Raw genomic sequence first — 27,067 nt, 5'->3', positions numbered from 1 at the left:
AGAGCAGATGGCTCTTTACCCCAGCCCATCACACAGCAGCATTTAAATGACTCTTTCTGGCGCTTTGCTCCCCATATTTAAGCAAACCAGTCTGGCAAGGCTGGGTCTGTCCCCTCATTCACATGACACAGTGGGCATGAGAGCTCAGCAAGAAGCTGAGCATTCTTTCCTGTGCTGTGGGGTGTAGCAGTGAGCTGAGACCTGGGGGGACCTGGTGCTGCTGTGGGCTCTGCTTCGCTGGGGGCACATGGTGACACTGGCAGAGGGAAGCACATCCTGGTTTCCAGCTGCTGGCAAACAGACTCCTTGTCCCCACTGTTCCGCATTGTGCAAAGGCTTAATTCAACCTGCAGCTGCTGTGCCAGAGCCGAGCAGCTTTGCTCTCTTGTGGCCATACATTAGGAATAAAACCTCTCTCAGCCTTCAGCATCCTCCTCCCCAATCTTTCCTGCCCCAGGAACTCAAAAGAGCAACGCAGTCTCAAAACCCAGCTTCTGTTTAGGACACCTCAACCTTAACAGTGGGGCTCTGTCCCACAGGGATGGCAATTAGTGCAGCACTAATTATCCACATGGAACTTTGCCTGGGTCCCTGTCCCTCCCGCCAGTGTAGTTCATGCGGGGTTAAAGGCCACCTCAGGTCACACTGTGCTGATCCCCATCCTGGTGGGGACAAGGGTGCCCCATGGCCTCGGTGCTGGCTGGGGGGACGCAGCAGCCACTTGCCCTGTGGTCACCAGTCTGTTTCATTGGGTTTGCTGCAGTGGTTTCATGGATGGGTTGCAGCAGCTCTGCAGGAATGAGCATTGGGATATGCTGTGGGGAGGAGGATTTCTTTCCTGGACAGGCTGAGAACACAGGGGCTGCTCAGCCTGGAGAAGTTGTGTGGAAAGCTCAGAGCAGCTTCCAGTGGCTGAAGGGGGCTACAAGGATGCTGGAGAGGAACTATTCATCAGGGACTGCAGTGACAGGACCAGGGGTGATGGGTTCAAACTGAAACAGGGGAAGTTCAGGTTGGAGATAAGGCAGAAGCTCTTCCCTGTGAGGGTGCTGAGGCGCTGGCACAGGGTGCCCAGAGAAGCTGTGGCTGCCCCATCCCTGGCAGTGTTCAAGGCCAGGTTGGACACAGGGGCTTGGAGCAGCTGCTCCAGTGGAAGGTGTCCCTGCCTGTGGCAGGGGTTGGAGCTGGAGGAGCTTTGAGGTCCCTTCCAACCCAAACCAGGCTGGGAGTCCATGATTCTATGACTCACGACACCAGCAGCTCAAATAGCTTCTCCATGCAGCTGCTGGGCTGGGAGCTTGGTGTGGAGCATCATCTTGTGGAGCTGCATTAGATCCCGGGATTAAGGATCCTGCTTTCCTCCTTACCCCCTTGCTTGACTGGGACAGGGTGTGAGCATCAGAGCAGGGCAAAACAGCCCCTGAAGAGAGGGGGTTTGAGACCACCCAAGCTGGAACTGGTTTTCCTGGGGTTGAACTGGCCTGCAGAAGTACTCTGTTTCTGTTTTCCCAATGGAAAAGCTACTTCTTTTTCTAAGGGAAAAATGCTATGTAGGAAAATCTCACCACTGGAGCTCAGGTAACTCTCACAGCACCACCCTGGGGAATTCCTGTGGGTGCTTTTCCCAGCGGCTGGGAATTTGCCACTCAATGGCACAGTAACCTCCCTGCCACCAAAACCTGCAGGCAGGAGATGCTGCTGCCAAGAGCAGAGAGGTTGAGTGAGGCTGAAGCAAGTTCCCATGGGATGTGAGCCCATTCCCAGGGTGATGTGAATTGTGATGTGTCCATTAAGCCTCGTGTCCAGATCTAAGGATCCCATAACTTGCATTTATGTTCACCTGAGAGCTCAGTTCACCAGTGGGGACCCGGCACTGGGGATGGGACGTGCTGCTGCAATATCTGGTGTCCCTGGTTGTGTTCAATGGCTCCATAAGGCAGCTCTGCAGAGTTCATCCCCTCTTAAAGATGCTGTGGGCAAAGTGCAGGGGTTGGGCACAGGTCAGATAGATTTAGCCCAAGGAAACTCATTGATTTTTGTTACTTGCAGCAGAGTGTAAAAGAAGGCTAAATTTATCAGTTTTCTTAATGATTTGTGGTCTTTGAAAATCATTCAAATCACAGTTTCTAGTTTCTTAAAGGAAAAAAACTAAAGAAAGTTATTTAACTTTTAGTCATTAAATCTGAGTATCCTCACCACGAGCATTGTGCAGAGATGCTTCCCCACTTGCAGAACACGGATGTACACCAAGTTGCTACACTTCAATAGATAAAATATTTCCATTGGGATCTGGAGGAATAAGAGAAGCAGGTAGGTAACATATTGAAGAGATATCTTAAAGCACTTCAGTCTCAAACCCATCCGTGGTGGATGCAGGGATAATCCCTGCTTTGTACCATGGGCAGCTGTGGAGGAGGATATAGCTGATGCTTATTGCTGCAGCCAGTCCAAACTGGGAATATCATTGCTGGGGATAAAAGCCAGGAGAGGAAGATGATTTGGTGCAGAGCAGCATCTGGGATCATTCACACCAGCTCATTAGGATGGTTTTGGTGGGAGAAGCTGGCTCAGTATCCCTGAGTACTTTTCTGGGTGGGGAAAGGTCTGGATGCTTGATGCCTGGTGCCCCAGCACTGAGTGCTCTTCCCATGCACGAGGTGGCTGGTGGAAGGGCTCCACATGCAATAACTAACTTCAGGATGAGTGATTCCTGGGAAGTGAACAGTCCATGGGCTTCGAAGCCAGGACTGAACCGGTCAGCAGTGGGATTGGGTGGCTGTGACACAGGGATCAGGAGCTGGGGCTCCCTGGTTTCCTTGCTCCACCATGGCTCTGTGGTAACTGCTGTTTCTCTGCCCATGGTTTCCACCTGTAAAGCAAGGAGTGATGATACAGGGGTACGTGCCTCTTCTCTTTCTGTGAAGGCTCTGGGCTGAGGTCCCTTTGCAAGGCAAAATGCAGCCAGGCAATAGATGATGTTCTGTTAAATCACAGAACCACAGACTACAACTTCCACTGGACCACACTGCTCAAAGCAGCAACTGAAGCTCTTCCCTGTGAGGGTGCTGAGGCGCTGGCACAGGGTGCCCAGAGAAGCTGTGGCTGCCCCATCCCTGGCAGTGTTCAAGGCCAGTCTGGGATTCTCTGTACAGCACCATGCAGGACCCAGGCAGGATGTGTTTTGGGGCATTTCTGTGCCTCTGTACTAGGTATTTACTGTGTGCATACTTAAGATAGAGTCTGAGTACGTACTACAGGTTAAGTGTGGCAGTTCAGAGGAAAGGAGTTCGATTTTCTTATTACTTTTTCCTTTTTGCTGAACCTTTGTTTGCAGCCACATTTTCAATGGCAGCTTCCATTGGAGTGGGAAGCGCTTGATTAAAAGAGGCAGGTTAAACGAGTTGGCATCCAGCTCTGCAGGATCTGCTGCACAGGAGGGAAGGGAAACCCTGAGTCTGACAGAGTTACATTATCAATACTGTTCTGAAGTCCTGGAATGGCTCAGTTAAACTGGGTTTGCCTGTGGCAATGCTGGGCTTGGTTTTGGTAATGGGTGCTGAGTGTGATGTTCTGTAGTGAGATCATTAATGATGCAGAGAGGGTTTGAAGTTGGATCTTGCTTTTTGGCAGTGAGCTTTGTGTGAGCAGCTTTTAACCAACTCCTGTGTGTTTTATCCCCATTCCCCTTAGCAGAGCATCTTGAAATGTTAACACTGAAGGTGTCAAACAGAAAGATTTGGGTGGAAGAATTGAGAGGAGGCTCAATGGAGGACCCAGTCTCCATCGTGCCACATGTTCCTCCTTGTCCTGACCAGTGGCTAAAGGATGCAGGGTGTGGAGTTTAAAGGGAGCTGCAAATAAAGAGGGGTAAAGAGAGAAAACCAATGAATGCACACTGTGCATAGAGTTGGAGTGAGTTAAAGAACACTTTTTGTCCGGGTAGCCTCTGTTCTATATCACTTGGGATCTCCTGCCCTTGCTTCCATCCCTGGTGCCTGTCTGATGTTTTCCCCATGGATTCTCTATCAGGTTGAACGCAGCCACAGAGCTGTCTGTGCTTTGGATCCTAAGGTTTAGGCAGGAATCCTATGGCTGCAATCAGGTGGTTGCAGGGTTCCACTGGCTTCCAGGGCTGGGTGGCTGGTGCAGGGATCTTCATTCCCAGCAGCACATGGAGGGGTTTGGTTTCATTTCACAGACTGTGTTTCCTTGTGGCCTCACAGCAAACCCAAGCTCAAGCCTGAGCTCATTACCACAACCCAATGAAAACCTGCACAATTTGTTCCTCTTTCATGTTGATAACATCAAGGTTTTGTACTCGTATAGGAGGAAAAAGGCCGAGTTCCTCACACAGGAGTGTTTGAGCAAGACTTCTGCCCGGTCAGGATGCAGGTCCTGTGCTCAGCCCTCCCAAAACAAGGCAGCTGGAAATCACCCCCAGCCTTGTCAATGTGCTGGGATGGATGCATTGCAGGGACAAAAGCTGCCTCAGAGCTGCTCCTGGGGCTGGTACAGAGGAGGAGAGTGCTCCTTCCCGCTTCCAGGTAGGAAATGCATGAGGATAAGTATTTAATCCCCCCAGGCTGCAGTTCCAAGCCAGGTGCTTTCCAATTGCCATACACCTTACACCAGCTCTTGGCATCAGATCCCTTGGGGCTGAAGTCATCTTCAATGGCTCTAAATTAGATGCTACCCTTGCCATTGGGGGCAGTGCTTCCTCCTGCTCCATGAACCTGGATAATAAGTGGGATTCCAGGCTGGCTGCTGAGCTGCTCCCAGCCCCAGGGATGAGCTGTTTCCCCAGATGAAGGATGGACCAAAGCTGTGTCCATCTCCCTGCAGGCTCAAGGGAAGTGATAGTCATCCTACTTGCACTGGGCAGGTCTTGCAAACCACGTACCATGCTTGAAGAGAAGGGGTCCGTGATGCAGGGATCCTCTTTTGCAGGGTAAAACCTTTAAGGTCTGAACTTGCTTTTGAGCAAAAGCTTCTTCTGGTGAGTCTTTCTAAAGAGGAGCTCAGTTTCCTGAATCCTTATTACTGGGTTCATTTTATAGTGCCTTGCCCATGGTTCTCCTCTTCAAATGAGTGGACTTTCTGGGAATCCTATGTGTCCAGTAGTGAAAGTGCTGTTAATTTTCTTCCACAGCTCTGTTGGGTTTAGTTGTAATCTCCCAAATTGGCTGTAACAACCCATATGTTGACTGTATATGTGGTTTAACTTACTGCTAGCCTACCCCAAGGTTGGGCTGTGGTAGAGCTTCGGTTGCTGGGAGGACTTGAAATCCAGATGCTCTTAAATAAGGGAAAGATATTTCCCCAAATTCAGACAGAGCTGTTGGTCTTAAAGTAGGGATTAAACTGGAGACCTCTTTTGTCATGTTCTTTGTAGGACACCAAATTGCAATGGTTTGGGTTCTTTCTGGCTTGAAAATGCGTGAACAAGAGCAGATCCCATAGACTCAACCAGGTTGGAAAAGCCCTTTAAGCTCATCCAGTCCAACCATTCCCAGCACTACCAAGGCCATCCCTAACCCATGGCACTGAGGCCTCGTCTCCACGCTGTGTGCACACTTGCAGGGACGGTGCCTGCAGCCCTGCCCTGGGCAGCCTGTTCCAATGCCTGAGCACCCTCTGGGCAATGCTCAGTGACCATTTGATGGATGCTGATTGAGCAGAAGTGACGCAAATTTAAATGAAAGCAGCAAAAATGTCTTGTTTATGCCAGGCACAGTTGGTTTATCCCAGGAAGTGCTTGGAAATTACATCTTTGGTTCTTGTGCTTTAATGATCTAGATGGTGCTGGGTGGGCAGAGTGTGACTGTGCCCCAGCAGCACTCCTGGTGTTACCGGGGTAGTTGCTTCCTGCTCTCAGGAAGAGCGGGGCTGGTGAGAAATCCAGTTTTATGGCTGTTGAGATACTGCAAGTCTGTTTAACATCACACGCAGCGGCAAGGCATGCAGGGGAGGCTTATCTCCCACAGCCAGGAGTGGGAGATTGTCACAGCATAATTCACTTTGGAAGAGACATTGGGAGATCATGGAATGCAGCTCCTGCTCCAAGCAGGTCCATTTAGATCCAGGTCATGTCTCCAGGGTCACCTGGAGATGATTGCTGGCTCAGGGTGGTTTTCCTGCTGAGGTGTGAGTGGCATTCCCCAAACTGTTCCTTTGTGCCTGGGCTCTTATTTTTGCCTGGCTCAGTTTAAGGTGGTCTTGAGCCTTGGAAAGAAGTCTCTGGGGTTACATCAGAGACTGCAGCTTCCTCCTTTCGAGTACAAGGATCTGATACTTGATTAGGCAAAGGGAAAGGGAGATAGAGCTGACACACTCCAGGAGGTCCCAAGGCATGGAGCAAACTCCAAGCCTTGTTGATGTGGAAACTGCAATCCCAAAGCAGCATTTCCTTCTGACAGAGAAGGGAAGGAGGAGAGGGAGAACATCAGTAGCCGGATGCTGATCCTAAACTGGGCAGTTCCAGCCCTCAGAGGCATTGAAGTGATGTAGGAAGGAGCATCCCTTGTGTGTTGTGCTGCTTCAGCTTCTCCCATCAATTCCTTGCAGCCAAGAGACCCCCTTGCTTGCAGCTTCCTGCCTCTCCTGAGCCAAACACGTGCAGATGTGACCGTGAATCCCACCCGGGATGGTTTTTACACGCTGGTATTTCCTCCCTGCACCCTCTCCCCCTGCACAGCCCCCTCACAAAGAACCGAATCAGGCCTCGCTTCTGACCTTGACCTCCAACCTCTCCTCCCCTCCTCCCAAAACGTGCAGCATCTGGCAGGCATGTGGGGCTGCAGTGATAGTGCACAGCCTGGGGTTTGGTTCTGTTCTCCCTTCACCCTTCTGGGATGTGTTTGTAGCCCTGGAGTGGTGCCTGGTTGGTGATGGGGAGACCTCTAAAAGGGGTCCCTTAGGAGAGACCTAGAGAAGAGGGGTGACCCCTGCATCCAATGGCAGGGCTTGCTGGATGCATTGGAAGTTATCAAGGGTTGGACTGTTACAATGCATGAGTCCAGATGACTCCAACGGGTGAAGAGTGAGCCAGAGCTCTTGGTTCCTGTATATGCCAGCCTCCCAACCAGGGAGATCAAGAGTTCTTCTTTAGGAGCCATTTCAAAGGGGAAACCAGCTAGTTGTGGTTAATCCCTTCCTGATGCCTCCAGCAGCCATGATGCTGTGTGCTCTGACCTTCAAAACCAAATACAAACACACCCAGATACTTGTCCCCTTGCCACGGTGTGCTCCTCTCCTGCCAATGCAGGCAGGAAGGGAAAAGAGGCTCCCCCTCTTCCATGGGTGGTTCTGGGGTGTTGGGGATGATTCCTGCACCCCCAGGAGGTCCCTGAGATGCTTCCCATGGATGGTGCAGCACAAGAGGTGGCTGTGAGCCTTGGTGGTGGTGATGCTTTGGGTGGAGAGAGGTTGGATCATGGCAATTGCTGTGAGCTGGGGGGGGCCTCCTGGGACTGCTCCTCAGCCAGAGCCACTCTCAATGTGTCTGCAGGGAAAGGTGAAGCATCCCTCTCTAGGATGGGTCATTGCAGGTGGGATTTCCTACATCTCTGCGGCCAATTCGTGTGTTTGCTGCTGTCAGGGAGGAGGTCTTGGGGCTGGGCAGGAGAGAACAGAGACCATCACGAGCACTGCTCTGGGGCTCGCAAGACCAATGTGGTCATAGTGCTGTGGGGAGATGGAAGCTTTCATCAGGGCTGGGGCATGGTGGATGGGCAATGGCTTCTTCCTAGGGGTGGAGATGGACCAAATCCAGTTTTATGAATGGGATAAGAAACTCCTGGCTTTAAAAAAGGGGATGAAGTTTTGAAAGAGTCACCTCTGAACCTTTGCATTCAACTTTCCGTGCTTGGACCATTGGCAGCCAGCTTTTCCAAGCTTTTCTTTATAGCTGTGAGGCTCAGGAAGTTTAATTAAAGAGAGATTCAGAGCTGCTAATGAGTCCAGCAGCTGAAGCATTAAGTCTTGGTCTGTGTTAACAAGTAGTGTGCTCTACCAAAGGGAGATCTACAGAGCAGCAGGTCCAAGGCCCTTGTGTCCACTCTGTATGAGCTCTGTGGGTTTTACCTTGGATTTTCAGGCCATAGGATACTCTCCATGTTGAAGAACATTAAATGTCCTCCACAGTAGTTCTTCTGGCTTAGCATCACCAGAAAGGCATCAGACTGCTCTGCAGTGTAACTAAAGCACAGTGAGTGGGGATGGTTGGGGCGTTCGTCCTGAAATGCCTTCCCCAGCCTAATTAAAACAGCTTGTGTGGGGTTTATTAATTTATTTATTATTTTCTATGTTTATTTTCCCCCTGCAGAAGCAGTTTGCAGAAGCACATTGTGAGCCCCTGCTCACATGTGAATGTACTGTAGCTTGATAGAACATGGACTAATGCTGTCCTGCCAGAGGGGAGACTGAGCTGAGCTCTTAGGCAGAAGCTCTTCCCTGTGAGGGTGCTGAGGCGCTGGCACAGGGTGCCCAGAGAAGCTGTGGCTGCCCCATCCCTGGCAGTGTTCAAGGCCAGGTTGGACACAGGGGCTTGGAGCAGCTGCTCCAGTGGAAGGGGTCCCTGCCCGTGGCAGGGGTTGGAGCTGGAGGAGCTTTAAGGTCCCTTCTATTCAAACCATTCCGTGATGATTCTGTGATTATATCCCAAGGAATCCCTTTTCAGCCCTTCTCTCTGATGGAGATAGGAATCATGGAGGTCCCCATTCCACACTGGCATCTTTGAAGAGGTGCAAGGATGGCAGGGCTGATTTCCAAGGAATCTCTCATAATATCCTCTAAGATTTGCTCCTGCTTGTGAGTCTTACAGAAGGAGATGCCCTGGCCCTGGGCTCCTCCCTGTGTATGCTAGTGACTCCTGGTGTGGTGGCAGATGTGCTCTGCCTTGCAGGCTCTGTGCTTGTGCACTGTGTGTGCAATGGAATTCCATTCCAAGCAATGGAATAATTCCTTTTCTTGGAGGTGCTGTCCCTGCTGGTGCTGGCCTTGGGGAGCCTCATCCTCCTTCTTTGCCCCCCTGAGCTCTTCCCCTGCTTCTTAGCCCCCAGTAAGATGCAAGGAAATGAACCCTGCTCTTTTTCACAGCACACAGTTGCCTTTTTCCCTACTTTAATCTCCCTGAATGTGTTTTACTGGAATTCCCACAGGGTTCAGGCCAGCCGGGTAGAGGATGCTGATCGGAAACAGAATAGGACTGGACGCCACTCAGATAAATGGCCTGATAAAACAGCCAGAGCCTGGCTGATGTGCAGAACCAGTGTGGGACTGTCCTTGCCCCTTCCTCCCTGCTTGGAGAGGGCTTGAGCCAAGCAGGAGCCAGCCCATTCCAACTGCTCCTCTATTTCTTCCTTTTTCCTCTCTTTCTTAACACCAGTGTACCAACATCACTGCAGTGTGTGTGTTAGTGCAGGTTAAGCCCTGGCTCATACACAGCCCAGAGAAGGTCCCTCTCTTTGATGGGATTGTGCATGGTGAGGTCTTGCTACATCCTTTTGCACCCCTGTCTCTATAAGAGAGTTGACTGCCAAGAAGAGGGATGGGCATCAAGCTCTCCCACAGCAAAACAGATGCATGTTGTTCTGCTTGCATGAATGAGTCATTTTTCTCCTTATCTCAAACCTGAAAGTGGGTTAAGCATGTAGGAGAGAAGGTGTCTTAATTTGAAGCCTGTAACATCAACAGTTGCCATATCAAAGACAGCTCAAAGTGTGTTGCAATGATCAGGAGATTGTGACACCTCCGGCTGACGTTTGCTGGTGTGTTTGAAGCAATGGCCTGGATTTGTTGCTTTTGTAGCCCCTTCTGCAGTCAAATAAAGCTGTTTCTGTAGCTCCTCAAGGACCTGCACACCCCAGCCAGGGTTTCTCTTTAGCTCCATCAACAGTTTGCTGCTAAGCACTATGACATGGGGCTCCCCTTGTTGATGGACTGCAGTGGACTTGATAGAGCCTGAAGCTGAGCTGTGACTAGAGAGGTGTCACTCGGTCACTTGGTGCATGGGATGAGAAAAGAGGTGGATGGAGATTGTGAACCTGGGACTTTAAATTGGGATGTGGGAGCGGAATTCAAACCCATCAAAACTGTTGGTTTTCCTGTGTTTTACAAAGAAAGCTCTTGGCTGGTTAGGGTGTTTTGGGGGGGATGTTGTGGCATCTCAGGGGTTTAAAAGCTAAGTTCAATTTTCAGTTTCAGAACAGCTTTCTATGTTTCAGTTACCTAAAGTTAACTCATACGGAACAAAAGGCACCAAGCAAGATGTGACTCCTCCCCAGAGAGAGCTGAAATCCATCATTTCTGGGCTAACTCAAAATGACTCACTTTTCCTTCTGGTTTTTTTCACTTAAACACGGAGAAAGTTTCTGTTTGACACTGATTTCTTCCCAGCAATTTCATTTAACCCCGAGACCTCCCCCACATCCCAAATCCAGCATTTTCCCCATGTCATCTGTTGAGGGAAGCGGTGCCTCTCTAACGGATGCGTTTTCCCCCACTCAAAGGCAGCGGGAGGAATGAAGAGCACATTTAATTTTACATCCCTGCTGTTAAAACAAGATTCATCAGTCCCATGTCTGAGTCTCTTCCCAAACTGACACCCTGAGCTGAGCTGGGCTGTGCAGAGGCAGCATGAATGGGTGAGCATGTGTGACCTCGGCCTTCTTCAGCTTTACTTGTGATGACTGCTAAAGGCTCAGAGACTGGGGTCTGGGGGAAAAGAGAGATTTTCCTCTGGGTCTCTCTGCATAAATAACTCTGGTTTTGTTCCTGGGAAATTCTCTATGTTAGTAAAGAAATAGAGAGAAAGAGAAACTTAATTTGAGCTGGGAAATGATTATTAGAGGGTAGGATGCTCCATCACAGCATTAGAAGACACAGGGATGGATGTGAGCCAAGGTGCTTTTCACAGGGAGGAAGAGGATTTTGAGCCTTGGGGAGGAAACAGGGGTGGAAATCTTCACATCCTGCTTTTCCATAAAGGCTGACTGGTGTAGAGGCTGACCCATGCTCATGTGCTGAGCGTGTCCTCCTGGGGACCTCATCTGTAAACAGAGTTGCAGGAGCCTCCTTCACTCCCAGTGGAGGATCCATGCCCATCCTCACCCAGGCTTGCTGCCTGCAGAGCCTCCTCCGCACAGGATCTGGCCATGGTGAGGCAGGGATGGGATGTCAGTCAGCTTTAGGGCCAGGGAGCCATTGTGGATGAATGGGATGAATGTCTGCTAAGGGAGCTCTGAGAGGATCAGCCCCTCATGATGCAGGGTTTGGGGTTTGACACCTCTCCACATGAAGGAAATCCTGGTTTACCTTTGTTTACCCAGAGCCTTCTGAACCATTCCATGAGCTCAGCCTGACCCAGGAGGCTCTGGTGAAACAAGACTTTAGGAGAAGAAGAGCTCTTGTTGCTTGGAGGATCTCAGGGTCCCTGTCCCTACAGGTGGCCCGGATGCCTGGGACAGCAGCAGCTCATGGCATTGAGCACCTTACCATGACATTGAATGCTTGCAGCACCCAAATGTACTGTGGGAGTAAAGGTACCAGTGGAGGGAGATGCAGGAGACGAACAGCTCTGTGAAACTGAGCACAAAGAACCTGGAGGAGCGTTCAGGAGTTGAGCAAAGGCAGAAACCACAACAATTCGATTGTGCAGGGAAATTGGCAGCCATGAGTGTGGAATGAATCACAAACGTGCACATGTTTTGCCTGAGGTGAAAATCGGAGCACTTTTTGGCTGTGAAATGTCAGCTTGTTACTGGGAAACACTCCTTTTTAATGTGTTTGTCTTTATTCTTGAGAGCTGTGCTGAGGGGAGCATGGAGGGAAGGTCAGGACTGCAGCTCCTGCTCTGCCCCAGGCTGTGCTGATGCTGCTGCATGAGGTTCTTGTGCTGCTTTCTCTTGCTTGTCCCTGCCCTGTTTCTGCAGGTCCCCGGGGGCAGGTGGTGTATGGTAGCTGGATACAACCTCTAGAACCTTGTTCCTGATCAAATGAGTTGTAACACCAGATGAGAGCCTGGGTGCTGACCCTCCCCATAGCATATCTAAAAGGAAAGGCAGCAGAAACAGATCCCTGCAAAGCACTTGCCTGCAGGGAAAACTTTCCCTTTAATTAAGTGCACTGGGACTAATGTTGGTTTGGCCATTAGTCATAGGCTGAGTAACAGGAGCTGGTAGAGCAAAGCACAGTGGCAAAGCTCAGTTCAGGCAGCTCCAGCTCCCACAGCTCACGGGCTCATGGAGCAGCATCTGTGCCTCTTCTCCCTTGCATGGAACCCTTTCAGGGAATGCCAGGATCTCCAAGGTGATGAATTGCAGCATGAAGTGTCAGTATGTTAGCTCAGATCAACCATGTGCTGACCTGCAGTCATTCTTTGAAGTGGAAAATTGGCCTTGCTGGATGAAGGTGATGCTAAGAGGGGTTTGGACAGAGGTAAGAGGTTTGCCAGATGCTTGTGCAATAGGGAGTCTCCTGTAGCAGCCCCCATGCTGTTGAGGGAAAGCAGACAGGAGTAACCTTTCCTTGCCAGCAGTTTGGGACCTGGAGTCTCCAACCGGCTCTGATGAATAATGGATCCATGGGATCCATGAACAAGCATCCCTGATCCCATTGCTGTAGGCAGCAGAACTGGCTTGGTCCCTGGCTCTCTGCCTGCTGTGCTTGGCACAGCTCTGGAGCATGTCCAGCCCCATGTCCCCTGCGTGTCCCCTGCCTTTTGCCCTCAGGCTTTCTTCCCTGAGTGCCGCCTTCTCTCCAAAGCCAACCCTTCGAGACAAGCAGTGCCGGTGTGCATCCAGCTTCATGGATGGAGCTGCCATGTTTGCCCTGCGCTTTCAGGATCAGGGCTGATGTTTTGAGGTTCTCTGCAGACTGGTGTGCTGGAAAGAGCTTCACATCTGAAAGCAGATGGCAGTGAGCATCCTGCCCCAAAAGCGGTTTCTGGATGGGCCATGATCTACCATCACAAACCCGGTGTACGCTGCATAGAAGAGCATTGCAGTCTCTGCAGTTTGTTTCTCCAGCCTCTTGACACCCTGAGTTTGTGAATTCCTATGAATCAAAATGGATATGAATGTGAATTTGCCAGCTCTGTGCATGTGTACACACAGGATTGGGCTGGAGGGCATGAGGCCAAGGGCACAGTAAATTCTGGGTGGGATCTTTGCCCATTCTCTTGCGGGGATGCGATAACAAGGTATTTCTTAGGGGTAACCCGAGCCAGACCTTCACAGTTGCAGGATATGATTTCTCCCTGAGTGAAGTCATTGGCTCTTATCAAGCCTGGAAAGTGAAGCTATCTGAATCCCTCCCCCAGCCAATCAGTCTGGGCCACTGCAGGGAGGTTGATAAACCACATTTGTCATGAATACACTGAGGGCCAGCAGAGGAAGAGGGTTGCGATTGCCAGAACTTGATGTTAGGAGCAAGGCAGGCACCTCTGCAAAGGAGCTCTGAGCATACAAAAGGAGAAAGCTTTGGAAAGATGCTCTCTGGGTATCAGTGGATGTTTCCCTTTTGGTAGCACCTCTCTAGCTCTGCAGCAGAGTTTCAGAGGGGACAATCAGGCAGGGTAGGGAAAACACACTCTGGTAATTTGGCTGCAGTGAAGAAACAAGCAGTTGGTTTGGTAAGTGCAAGGACTGAATTGTGGGACTGAAACGCTGCAGTGTTTATTCCTTTAGCTGTAAGAGACCCCTGCTTGGTACACAAGGGCTTGAGGGAGCAGGGAGAATGGCACAGAAGACAGGGAAGAGCTTCCAGAGCAAGCTAATTCTCCAGTCCTTCCCTTGGCTGGGACATGTGCATGTGCATCCTAGCTGCCTCATACACGTATCCTCACAGCCTCTCAGCATGAGCTCTGCTTTGTTTCTCCACCTGCATGAAAGGAAAGAAATATTTATCCATGTTCATGTGGACATGGAAATGCAAGCCTGGATGGATCTGCTTCAACAGAGCAGGTTGTGGTCTAGTGGAAGAGGCAGGGGGTTGGGACTGGATGAGCTTTAAGGTCTCTTCCAACCCAAACCAATCATGATTCTACGAGCAGCATCCATTTGGATGCTTAAGGAAATACATTGTGTTCAGCTGTAGCTCTTCCTGGGGATCTCAGTCATCAAGGACATCTGTGTACAGCTGGGGACAGCAAAAGGACTCCCATATGGATGTTGTGTGGATGCTCAGCTCTAACTCCAGCTCTAACTATCACCAAAAATGAAGCTACACTTGTGGTTGCCAGTGTGTGACCCAGTGAGGCAGCTCCGGTGTTTGAAGAGGACATCCCTTGGGTCTGAAAGCACAAAGGACCTTTCACTGCTTTCCAGCTGCTACTTTCCTGCAAGGTTTTGATGCTTTCATTATAGCTCAGAGACCAGGAATCGCAGAGATCCTGAGCCAGCGTGTGCTTGTTCATGGGGTGACAGATGGCTCCTGGCACATGATCAGACCCTTTCTGGTTGCCTTTCACCAGCAACTAACATCTGGGCGTATTGCCTTAGGTCTGGCTTGCCTTGCACATTATCACTGATATCAGGTTTAAGCTTTGGTTTTCCAGCCTTTGATGATCTTACATGTACAGTTAGACTAAACCAGGGGAACCAATCCATCACTAGTGAAGGAGTTTAGAGGAAGGCTCTGGTTTTGGGGAGCACCAAGCCCTTATTTGCTGAAATGAGAGGGATTCCCAGGATAGGCTGCCTGGAGGAGTTTGTTTTGATTTTTCTCAGGCTGTAATCTCTCCCAGATGTGTATGTCTGCAGCAGAAGATCCTGACCCCACAGCTCCTCTTGTTACTCGAGGCACTTTCAACGTTGCTGCAATAATAACTCAGGCTGAGCCTCTGCCAGACTGGAGAATAATTGCTTGAAAAGAATGGGAGTTGGAGCTGGAGAAACGCTTGTGAAGATCAACTTGTAATGGAGAAGAAGGAAACAAAGTCTTCCAAAAGGAGTTATTTCCTATCAAACTGCTGCATCATTCCCAATCTCTGAAATGACTTTTCCTTCTGTAAGAATTCTTTCTGCCTTATCTCTATCTCTTCACGGCACTTTTGTAGCTTCTGGTGTAGATTTTGCTGCTTCCCCTTGCCATTTGGTAAAGAACAGAATCATAGAATGGTTTGGATTGGAAAGGACTTTAAGGTCATCAAGTTCCAACCCCCAAGAAAGTGTAGTTAGGAGCTGAATGGCAGGAAAGATCAGGTCTGTTCTCAGCTTTTCCTCTCCTCTCCTGCAAGCATTTGCTGTTGGAGCCAGGGATGGGAGCTGCAGGGACCTCCTTGTGCTCTTCACCTTGAAGTCCATCACAGCAGACAAGCCTTGGCCATGGGAGCTGGGGGTGGTTTGTTCAGTGCTCTTCATCAGCACGAGAGGATGCTGAGGATCAGGGGTACAACCTCTGGCTGTGCAAATGCCCCATCCCTGGCAATGTTCAAGGCCAGGCTGGACAGAGCCTTGGGCTACATGGTTTAGTGTGAGGTGTCCCTGCTCATGGCAGGGGGTTGGAACTGGATGATTTTAAGGTCCTTTCCAACGCAAACCAGTCTGGGATTCTGTGATTGCTTTTCTCTGGTGGCTTTGTGCGTATTTACATGCCTGTCTTTCAGCCCAACAAAACAAAACAACAGAGAGGGAGGATCTTGGAAAGCTGGAGCTGGAAACAAGCCCCTGGAGTGTGATCATTTGTAGAATTTGCTCTTAATTTACTTGGACAATGGAGCAACAATGAGAAGCTCATTTACTGGCGACAGTGAGTGCCAATGGTTTGGGACTTGTCCCCACTCAAGTGTCACACAACTTTTACTAGTGTGTTTTGTAGCTGTTCATAAATGAATCCCACAGAACACGCTGTGTAGGCACTGTGGAGCAATACAAACATGGTTCATGCTGATTTACTGTAATTCAGTAATGAAGCTGAATTGCTGTGAGGTGGACCTGGACAGATTGAAGAGTGGCTGTGCAGGGATTTGCACAGGTTTAAATCCATTTAAAAGCACCCTTCTAGTTAAACTTATTAAGCCCTAAATACAGATACAATATCAGTTCCACTGTGTTAGGCTTGAGTAAAGTGGGGGATTAAACTCAACCCAAAAGCATTTGGAGTGTTCAAGGCCAGGTTGGATACAGGGGCTTGGAGCAAGCTGCTCTAGTGGAAGGTGTCTCTGCCCAGGGCAGGGGAATGGAACTGAATGAGCTTTAATGTCCCTTCCAACCCAAACCAGTCTGATTCTTTTGCTGCCAATGGTCCAGGAAGGAACAGGACATGCATACACAGAGCAGAGAAAGAAGAAACTGGGAAGGATCCTTGGAGAACAGGGAATAGGAGACACACCAGGGTATGAGTGTGACCTGGGGGTGAAGGGCAAGCAAGGCTGGGGTGAAGCATAGCATCCCAGAGCACTTTCCCAGAGACCAAGAACTCTGGGTTAATGTTAACTCTCTTGGTTGCCCAGGAAGGAGATGGTTGAGGAGCTCTGCAGGATCTCTCAGTACATGTCTTGGCAAGGTTAGAAGTGGCTTCTAACAAACCAACACAAGCGAGACCACTATATCCTGCAGAGCACCCAGCCTTTGTGAGCTTCCTTTCCAGCACCTCCTGCAAAAGGGTCTCTGGACTTGTCAGGATATTGATTTATTCTGTGTTTGCAAAGCAAACACACGTTCCCTTGTTCCTACGAGGACAGGAAACACTCTTCAGTTAATGGGACAAGATTGTCATGCTGCCTCATGATTTGCTTTGGGATTTGCAGAGGGAAGACCTGGTGAGGGTGATGAAGCTGAAGGTGATGAAGCTAATGGGCCTTAATGCCCATCAAGCCCACTTCCCCACTCTTGTAGCCACTCTGGTTTCATGATCCTCACTGTGGGTTTAGCAACTCTAAAACTGTTGACTTCCCTCTTCCCATTGCTTGTCTCTCAAAAGGCATTTCACAGACTCCCTTCTTCTTCCACTTGTCCTACTTTTCCCTGTAGCCAGTGTATCCTTATTTGGGGTCATCCTTGACTTCCGCAGCCCTTCCTCCTCCCCAGGCTTTGTCCCCAGAAGCCCCATCCCAGCACAGCCCCCATGCTGGGCCCGTACAAAGGAGCAGCAGCACGCATGCAGACCTGTGTATGGAGCCTGAAAAGAAACCCATGCTTCCATTTTTCCTGTCTAAACAATGCTCCCAGCTGGCTCTTTCATCTGAAAAGGTTTCTCTCCCCTGAAGTTCTCTGTCCTCTCTGTGGGTGGGTGGTTGCATTCACTTCTCCACTAATAGGTACCATGTTCTCTGTGAGAAATGGGCTTTTGCGTTTTTTCCTGTTTTGGCTCCATCCCCTTCAACTTGCAGCCACTGGGTCGAGCCCAAATTCTCTCTGCTCTCCGGAGCAGGGAGGAGAAGGTTGAAATCCTGTTGCATAACCCTCTGTATCCAGCTTAAACCTTGCCTCGTGCGGCTTGTGGTGTTGTCCTTAACAAGAAGTTGTTTGGTGGCAAGGGAAATGGGAACAACAGGGAATGGACGTGGCCCAAGATGGGACATGGGTGGCTGCTGTGGGTGTTATTTACTTTACAGGGATAGAAGGAGAAGCAGGAAGAGCTGCTGGAGGCCTGATAACCTGCAAACAGCATGGAGAAGGGAGGTTACGGGAAGACTTTGTTGTGTCTTTTCAATGCCTAAAGAAGCCAATAAGAAACCTGCAGAGGGGCTTGGGACAAGGGCCTGTAGGGACAGGCCAAGGGGAATGGCTTGAACCTGCCCGAGAGAGGGGAGACTGAGATGAGCTCTTAGGCAGAAGCTCTTCCCTGTGAGGGTGCTGAGGCGCTGGCACAGGGTGCCCAGAGAAGCTGTGGCTGCCCCATCCCTGGCAGTGTTCAAGGCCAGGTTGGACACAAGGGCTTGGAGCAGCTGCTCCAGTGGAAGGGGTCCCTGCCCGTGGCAGGGGTTGGAGCTGGAGGAGCTTTAAGGTCCCTTCTGACCCATCCATTTTATGATTCTCTGCCTGTACAGCACCACATGGGACCCAGACTTGGTGTCTTTTGGGGCATTTCTATGCCTCAGCTGTGAACTGTCACAAAGGAAGTGAAGGAGCCTTGATGCTTTGGGTGGGCTGCCTTGTTTTGAGTGCTTGGCTATGGACTGTGGTAGTGTCAGTGGTGTGAGGTGCCAGGAAACCCTTGCCCCAGTATCAAGTTCTCTTTTTCCATCACTTAATACAGAAAGCCTTTAATATCAGTTATGGCTGTGATGTACAGGTCTCTCTAATTCAATTGCAAGTGCATGGCCTGTGATCCTAGGCAGACTCTAACAGGAGTTTTTTCATAAGGCACTGAGAAATCAGAGGGAAAAAAGACCCATTAGTTCATATGCTCCATTCCCCAGCCAGCAAGCACCAGAGCTGTCATCTGGGCTTGTCCAGCCCAATTATTTCAGGTCCCAACCAGTTGTGCCACATCCAAGGGGAAGTGACTCAGTCTGACAGACCCAGTTACGAGCTCTCCCAGGACTCCAGTTATGGTTTATGTTGTTTAATGTAATTTCCTTTCCCCTCATTTCCCTCCTCTGGGGAGAAGTTAAAGCCTAATATAAGCTTCACACATGCATGCAAGCCAGAGAAAGCATGGATGGTTGCTTCATTGTGTCTGCAACATGGGGTATCCCCCTCTATGGAACATTTTCCTCTGGGATGAAGCCTTAGGGATAGGATGTGGTGATGGAGAGCTGCTATTCAACCTTGTTCCTGAGAGCACTAATGGGACTTAATGACTGACCAGTCTCACCTGGGACCTCCACTTACACCTGCACTCCAGGAGCCCATTTAAGCTGAGCCCATTTAAGCTCAGCCCTGCATCCTCAGCCCTCCCCTGAGTTTTGGTGTAGGGTGCTTGCCTTCAGTGCTGCCTCTGGCTTTGCTTCCTGGATGGACCATGGACCATGGACCTGTGCTGGGTGTACCTTGTCTCTTGTATGTTTGTCTCCTGTCCTGTCTCTTGGCTTTGCACCCATTCTGCAGCCTTGTTTCCAGACCTGCTTCTGGGTCCAGGACTGCCTGTGAACCCTGTTACCACTGCTTGGGGCTGCCCACAATGGGCTCACCAGCCGTTGGTGCTCCCCAGTCCATTCCCTCTCCATGGCCCACACTGGTGGGTCCCTGCATGCCAGGCATGGTCCAGATTGGCCTTCCAGGGTAAGCAATGTGCTGTCATCTCCTCTTTGAAGGACAGATGGACCTTTGGGGTTGGTCTCTGACCAGGCTATTGTCCATGTTCCCTGTTTCTCCTCTTTTCCCTTTGGAATTTTAACTGTGTGGTGCTGCAAGGCTGATGAGGGCAAGGAAACCCTGTATTGAAAATACAGAGCTCATGGTCTGGTGGAGGTCTACTGGCAAAGTCCAGCACCCAGCAGTGCAGGGGCACAAACAGAGCCCTCTGCCTTCATTTCTCCTTTATGCTAGAAATGCTGGTGCTTTTTGTGTGCTTAATATTTGGGCTGGAATTTGTGGATAACTTCCCAGAGTGGTGGGATAAAGTCTTCAGTCCCTTTTTCTGTGTGCTTCTTTTCATTTTTAAAAGGGTTCCGCACATTTTGGGGGATTTTCTGTTCAGCTTTTCCCCAGGAAACAATCAAGAAGTCAGAGCTTTTTAAATAACCTTTTAAAGCGCACCAATGTGCTCCAACTGAGGCAGTGATGGTCCAGAGCACATTGCTGATGGTCACAGAATGCATCTTCTCTTGCTGAGCTCTGCCGGGCCCTGCTGGTTTTCTCCTCCAGCCTGAGCTTAGTATTGCTGGGACACCTGCACTGGTGCACAGGATTGGTCTGGCCATCTCTCTTGGCACAGTTGGCTATTGGAGGCAGAGACCTGTCACAACACCCAGCACCAAAATGGATTCATGTGGTTGGATGCAGCAGCTCTACAGTGTACCTCAAATAGCTTTTTAGAGGTGTCTCCCTTTGCACTGTTGTGCTCCCCATCCTTGGAAGCATGTTTCCCCAAATGTGCTTGGTACCCTCATGGTTAACTTCAGCCTGGGATGCTTGGCTCCAGCCCCACTGGCCGGTGCTTGTCCTTGCTAAGCCTGTGCACAAGTCTCCTGGCACTGGGCTGCCTGGGAAGATTCCTTCACTGCTTTGGGAGCCCGGAGCAAGCTGAATTTGGCAGCAGTTGTTGAGCTCCAGGAATCTTCTTTCCAGCTTAGAAATGTCCATTCTGTAGGCTTTAGGGTTGAGGTTGAAGAGCAAATGCAGTTTGACATGCAGAATGTGCACCATGGGCGGTCCTGCCTGGCTCTTCTGCAGGTGAGCAAGGGAGAACCCAAGTCTGGAGCTCAATGTAAACCCAGCCTGCCTGTGAACACAGCTTGGTGTGAGCCTGGCCTCAGGTCTTGGGCAGCGTTGCCTCCAGGGTGCAGGTGGGAGCTTGCTGGTTGCTCACTGCTGCTCCCAATGTGCATGCGAACAAGCAGGAAGGTGTTCCTGACGATGGGAATACAGCATAATGCCTCCCATGTTGTTCAGGCTCTGGCTGCTGCAGTGCATGGCCCTTTTGCCAGAGCTCTGGGCTTACACTGGGGTCAGTCTGTCTCTCCCTTGGCTGGTAGGTGCCCCATGCTTTGGACAGCCTTGGCTATGATGGGCTGTGGTTCCTACCCATTGCCTTGCCTGGCCATGAAGAGATCTCATGAGTTTTGCTTCTAATTCTGTTTTGCTTCTGTGTCAGATTCTGCTCTTGGCATTGGGAAGGGGTCCAGAGGCAAGTACCAGCCCTGGCTGTTCAAACCTCCTGGTGTAGCCCAGCTCCTGTGGTCGCTCCCCTGTTACCTCCAGTTCTGAGGCCTCAGAGAGAGGAATCTCTGCTGCTTTATTTAGGGAAGCACCAGGCCCGTGCCTAACCCTAACCCCAGCCCCACGTTTTGTCAAGGACCATGGGTTTCACTTTCAGCAAATGCTCAAGTTGTGTGTGAAGGCCATGAAGAAGTAGTTTCTTTCCATTGCAGTACTACATTCCCAGATGCAGCCTGTGTAGGAAAAGCCTTAACATGAGAGAAACCACTGAATTCACACTCATCTGCCTGAAATCACCAGCAGAGCTGATGGGTGATGAGGGCTGCAGTCCTTGGAGATGGAACTTTCAAGTCTTGGCACATCCACTGGTGTCAGCAGCTGGGAAATCACCTCCCAAAACTATCTGGGAATGAGAAAGAATGAACATTCCTGATGGATTTTCCCCCCTCTGTCAGCTGTGTTTGATCTAAGATCAATTCCTCACAGTGTGCATTCAACCTTATGTTGGAGACACCAGAACTGCACACAGTGCTACAAGTGAGGTCTCACAAGAACAGAGCAGAGGGGCAGGATCACCTCCTTTGACCTGCTGGTCACGCTCCTTTTGATGCAGCCCAGGATACAGTTGCTCTCTGGGCTGCAAGGACACACTGAAGCCAGCTCATGTTCATTTGCTCATTGACCAACACCCCCAAGTCGTTCTCCTCAGGGCTGCTCTGAATCTCTTCTCTGCCCACCCTGTAGCTGTGCCTGGGATTGCTCCGACCCAGGTGCAGGAGCTTGTACTTGGCCTTGTTGAACTTCATGAGCTTGGCATTGCCTGCATGTTGATGCTGTGACCATGTGGGGAGCTGGAGAAATACCAGGTGTAAACCCAAGTCACCCCAAAAGGCCGAGTCTCCTGCGGGACCCCATTCCCCCTCTCTCCCTCCTTTACCCATACACAGCTTTTCGCCTTGTAAAACCAGCTGAGGAGATGGTGGCTGGACCACTACATTAGCATCTGAACTGGATCAAAGCTGCTTTCTGCTCAATTGACTTGTTACTTTACAGAGCCATGGATCTATGTGGGTGTAGATGTCCTGTCAGGCTGCAGCATGCCCGAGGCTGTTCATCTGCCCTCCCATAAATCTTGTGCCTCATCAACAGTGGGAATTGGAGTGAAGGCAGAGGCTGGATGCCTCCCAAGCGATGGCAGATGCTAGTGCAGATGGTACTGGCAGGATTCCTCTTGACTGATCATCAAGTGGGATTGTCCAGGCCCTCCTAGTAAAGGGGCTACAGGTCTGGAGTGATGCAGACCCATCCTGCAAGGCTGGGCCCATGGGATGCTGCCCTGGGTCTGTTCCTCATCCCCACCCCTGACAGGCTATTGCTGCACTGCCCAGTAGCATAAAGGGCTGACAAGAAAGGGGGGACCTGGTTGTAGATGTCTCAAAGATAGAAATGGTGTGTCTGGGTAGAGCCAGATGGCAGCAAGTTTTCTTGCTAATAGAGGGGAACAAGAAACCTTGTGGTTTTAAACAGTTTTCTGTATGGTGTTTCTGTAGCTGAAGGATTCTTTAGTCGATGAATGAGCTTGGAAAGGGATTGTCTCTGTTCACCAAGGGAATTAAAAGCTCCTCAGGAGGCAAAGTGATGGTGCTGCTAAATAGCCCAGACCAGGGGCTGTCACCCAGTTCAAACCATCTTGTGTGTTCACAGCACGGTAACTTCACCCCAATCCTTGGTCCAATTCTTCATTGAAATTGGGCAAACTTCAACAAGGAACCTTAGGACTGAGCAGGATTTTCTGTACCCAGCTGATGCAGGACTTGTGTTTTAGGATATCTGTGTCCCAGCTCTGCTTTACAGTCCTGAGCATCCCAACTAAAGGTACCACTGCTGCTGGGGGCCCTTGATGTCTTTGGGACACGAGCTTTGAAACACGTGTTCTGCATCAGAAATACCACCTGGGTGCTTCTGGGGTTATCTGGATGCTTGTTTTGGTCCAAGTTTACTGAGTTTGTGGATTATTTTAGTTTCTCCAAATTGCATTCTGTTCTTCCTGGGGGTGTCTGTTGCCTAACAGAGCAGAGCCCTGTAGGGAAGGTGTCTCAGCTACTGAGCATCTCTCTTCTTCTCTCCCTCCACACAGATGAAGTGGACTTGCTGGACAAAATCACTTCCCATGCACAGTACCTCAGCAATGTCTCCTTTGGCCATGATGAAGCCAACTGCAGCATCCTGGAGATTGGGCAGTATGCTACACTCAACATCCCCACCAGAGAGGCGTTTGGGGACAGGTAGGCTGTCTTCAGGGGATGGGTTGGGTGATGGTGCTCAGAGTCATCTCATGCATTCATGTTGGTTTGAGGGGTTACTTTAAGACCCTATTCCGTGACACAAAGATAATGCATCCACTCTTCCATCTTTCTTGGTTGAGTGCAGGGAAGACATTGGCACATCACTGACTGACCCTTTCCAGGAATATATTTGCTTTGTGTTCCCATTGGGAAAATCTCTCTGCTCCAGCACGTAACTGGAGGGAGCAATAGAGACAGCACAGCCACCTCCATCAGCATTGCTTGATACCAAGGCACTGGTCTGCGGAGGCATAGACAAGTTCAAACCTTTGCTGTTCTTGATGTAGGGCTTCAACTTTCTTTGAACAAGGACATGGTGAGAGAAGACAGCATGGAAGAACTTCTTGTAACCGGATCACAATCTAGTTTCAGCCACGGGCAAAGCAGGAGTCTCATGGGAAGTCATGCACAGCCACATAGACGTGCTGAGATTGCACCTGAGAGATGAATAGAGATTGTATGGACAGTGCTGATTTTGGCCTGCCTGCTGCTGTTTGTGTCTCTGACCCTATAACCTAAATGATTGTTTGCTCTCCTTTTGCTTTTATCCTGCTCTCATTGAGTTCATTTGTGCTCTGAATCAGGGCTTTTGTCCTTAGAAGGAAGCTCATGGTGATCCAGCAGACACCACATAACGTGTCCCTTCTTTCCACTAGCTTTGCAGATGAGCTGAGCGTGCTCATGAAGCTCAGGTACTCGCTGAAGGAGGACACCAGCCTTGTGACCATCCTCAGCCATCGGAGCCATGTGCTCTTCCAGATCAGGATCAACCCATACGCCTTGGTCTTTGTCACCACGAGGAGGAGGCACTATGAGTAAGTTCTAGCTCAGGTGCCCTTTTCTGCCTTTCCATGCTTCCATTATTACTCCCAAGGCCACACTTAAGGTTTCCCACTCTGGGGTCCGGGCACTGCTCTGACCCCACCTCAGCTGAATCAAGCTCATGTCCCCTCATGAGTGACAGCCCCTCAGACCTAGTGGTGATACTGCACAGGAAGTCCCTGCCTCACTGCACTGTCCAAACAATGCAGATCTGTCAAACAAAGCAAAGGACAGAAAGATTCAAGGGATAAATCAAGTGGGGAGAGACCCAAATACCAGTAGTTCCCCAGACACCTCAACTGATTGTAGATGTGCCCAAATCCATTGGATAGAAACAGCATTCTCATGCTGGAAGAGAAGTGATGGTGCTTACATGTCACAGCAGGTAGACTGGATTTCTCTAGTTCTGTCCTTTGCATCAGCACTAAGGATGGATAATGAGACCCTGGGAGCTGGTAGGGGTGAAGCCTTGTCCTGCAGAAGGTGTGGGACTCAAGTTTCCTGTTATGCCTCTTCCCTTCCCACTCTGGGACATGCAGGTTCCCAGTTTCCTTCCTTGGCGATGGGCACTGGCACCAGGTTGCTCTCAGCATCTCCTTGGAGAGGCTGGAGTTGCACGTGGACTGTCGGCTGGTGGACAGAGTGAGCTGGTCCAACTATTTCGGGATGGGAGTGAACACTGAGGGGCTGATCATCATTGGAGGCCTGATCGAGTCCTTCGAGATACCCTTTAAGGTGAGAGCTGGACAGGCTTGGCAGGGTTGTATTGGAGGACATGATCTGCTCTATCTGCATGAAGTGGGGCTGCAACTTCCTCTGAAGGAATCCATTGCTTTGCCTTCCTTAATGCACCATTTATTTTTCATTGGGAAGGATGAGCTTTGTGAACGCTTTGAATTGTGCAAAGTGCTTGATTTTGGGTCAGGGCAACACAAGTGCAGCAGTCAGGTCAGCAGGAGAAACCTCTAGGTTACAGGCTTACACTCATCCTCCCTTGCTGACCATGACTTGTACCAGGCACAGAAGTCACCTCTGCAGTCAGCATGCAAAGCAGCTGGCAAAGAACTTGTCCCATACATGTGTTGAACATGAAGTCCCTGCTCTGAGGACTTTACAGGCAAAGAGTTCCCAGCAGCTCAGAGTAGATGGCAGTGTTAAAATGCCTGATAAACTCAAAGGCCAGGTTCCCAGTGTTTTTGTATGGCTTTGTGTTGATATCCAAGAGTTGGGGTTGTTCAGCCTGAAGAAGATGCTTTCAGCCTTTGCATCCAGCTCTTGAAGACAGGCAGTGAATACTGATTGCCTAAAGCTACCCTTTAAAGAAGTCCCTGGTTATGAGAGGATGAAGACAGACCCCCAACCCATCCTCCTCTGGAGGCAATAGGGGTAAACTATGGTTTCTGTGTGCCTTCCTCCCCAGGGTGCTCTACAGCAACTGACCTTTGTGATGGGAGACCCAGCAGCCGCCGGTGAGCACTGCCGCAGATACAACCCAATGTGCGCATCCTCCTTCAACCTCACCCGCTTCAGTTCCCAATGGGATCTTGCAACAGCCTGGCCAGAGGTAGGGCTGAAGGCAGCTGGAAAACTGGGATTGCTCCTCTTTGGTGTAGCACCAAATGAAAGGACCAACCCAGGGTGTTGATACAGCCTGGAAGCACTTGGGTCTCCAGTTTGAGTTGCAAATGCAAGGAGGTGATGGTGGCCAGCACATAGGGTGTTTCTTCATTCACCACCCAAACCCTCCCTTCAAGTCATAGATGGGCTTTGGTGCAAAGGGAGGATGAGTTAAAGGGAGGGTTTCTGAGCCAAAGAAAGCCTGGGTGTGTGTATGACTGCATGTGCTCATGTATTTAACACAGGGAAGCTGTGAGTAGTTGTTGAGTAATGCTGCAGCTGGAGCTTTGCTTTTGGGAAGGGGTGAAGGCTTTACTTGGGAGTTGCACATGGCTTTGACGTTCCTGCTCTGCCCCAGCAAGATTGAACCCTTTAGTGCATTGTCCCATTAAAGGCTGTCTCCTGTTTGCCAGCAATGCTGGAAAGTGGAGGGTTTGTGGATTTTGCTCCTATTTTGGTGTTCAGCAATTATTCCAGAGGTATCTGTGTGCCCAAGAGCCCAGATCACACAGTGAAACCCCAAAGACATGGAGCACCTCAGGAGCTGGAGCTGGCTCAGGGAGACACCTCACCTCTCATCTCTCTAGGCCGGGTATCCTGAAGGGCTTGTAGCTGCCTAGAAAAGGCTTGCTAAAGAGGGATATGCCTAATGTCAGTGCTGGGCACGAACCTCCCTTGTGTAATACACTTTTCTGGTCTAATGAGAATCTGGGATTGCTGATGGGAAAGGGACAGTGTCAGGGGAGGGAACTGGGTGTGGGGTAGAGCATCTGCTCAGTCTGGGTCCTACCCAGTGTTTGCTTCCTCTGGGATCCTATTGCTAGCACAGCTAGATGGCAAAGCTTCCTGAGGTAAGGAAGATCAGTGTGTCAGAGTTCCTAGTAAGTGTATCCCATGGGCATTCCCAAAATGATCCCTAGCTTTTCTCATGCTGTCAGCCCTTATGTGCTGGCTGTAGCTCCAAGATAAGTTGGATTCACTCCCTAGAGCTATAAATGTCTGATTCTATGGTTTAAAAGCTAAGAGATGAGTCCTCTAAGCCCGCAAGGTGATGGACTCCTCTTAACCTGCTTTTAACATCTATATTATGTTAATATATAACATATATACTGTACATGTGATATACATCAACACATATATATTAATGTATATAATAAATTATATTATGCTCTGTAAGCCTGGGGCACTCACCTGAATGTCTCCAGGGGCTTACCCAGCAGGGAGAAAGCTTTGGGGTTTGAAGCATCATTGAATTGACTGCAAGTGGGAATCCATAGGATGGTCCCCATCCCTTGATCCTCCTCAGGACTGATGGGCTCTAAACCCAACAGAAACTGCAAAAACCACCAAGAGACTTGAGAGCTTTAATCAAAAGTTATTCCCCCATGTTGTTATGAATGCCTGGTTCCTGGTGTGCATTCCCTGGATGTTTCCCATGCTATTGGAGGCAGTGAGCGTTTCAGTTCTGGAGCCAACAAGAAGCACTGCTGAAATCAGAGCAGGTCCTCAGGCAGTGAT

General features: G+C 50.1%; 1 protein-coding gene across 1 annotated transcript in view; it reads left to right on the top strand.

Moving 5' to 3' along the window:
• Window positions 1-27,067, top strand: part of LOC117436806 (collagen alpha-1(V) chain-like) — a 59,918-nt gene that overhangs the window by 6,386 nt on the left and 26,465 nt on the right. Inside the window, exons 2-5 of the mRNA XM_034067746.1 lie at window positions 22,903-23,050; window positions 23,767-23,925; window positions 24,472-24,667; window positions 25,353-25,496. Coding sequence (XP_033923637.1) covers window positions 22,903-23,050; window positions 23,767-23,925; window positions 24,472-24,667; window positions 25,353-25,496 — 647 coding nt within the window. The remainder of the gene's footprint in view (window positions 1-22,902; window positions 23,051-23,766; window positions 23,926-24,471; window positions 24,668-25,352; window positions 25,497-27,067) is intronic.

This window comes from Melopsittacus undulatus, chromosome 11 (genome assembly GCF_012275295.1).
Source record: "Melopsittacus undulatus isolate bMelUnd1 chromosome 11, bMelUnd1.mat.Z, whole genome shotgun sequence".
NCBI classification, from domain to species: domain Eukaryota; kingdom Metazoa; phylum Chordata; class Aves; order Psittaciformes; family Psittaculidae; genus Melopsittacus; species Melopsittacus undulatus.
The sequence above is the reverse complement of the archived record's forward strand: the minus strand, read 5'-3'. Positions and strand labels throughout refer to the sequence as shown.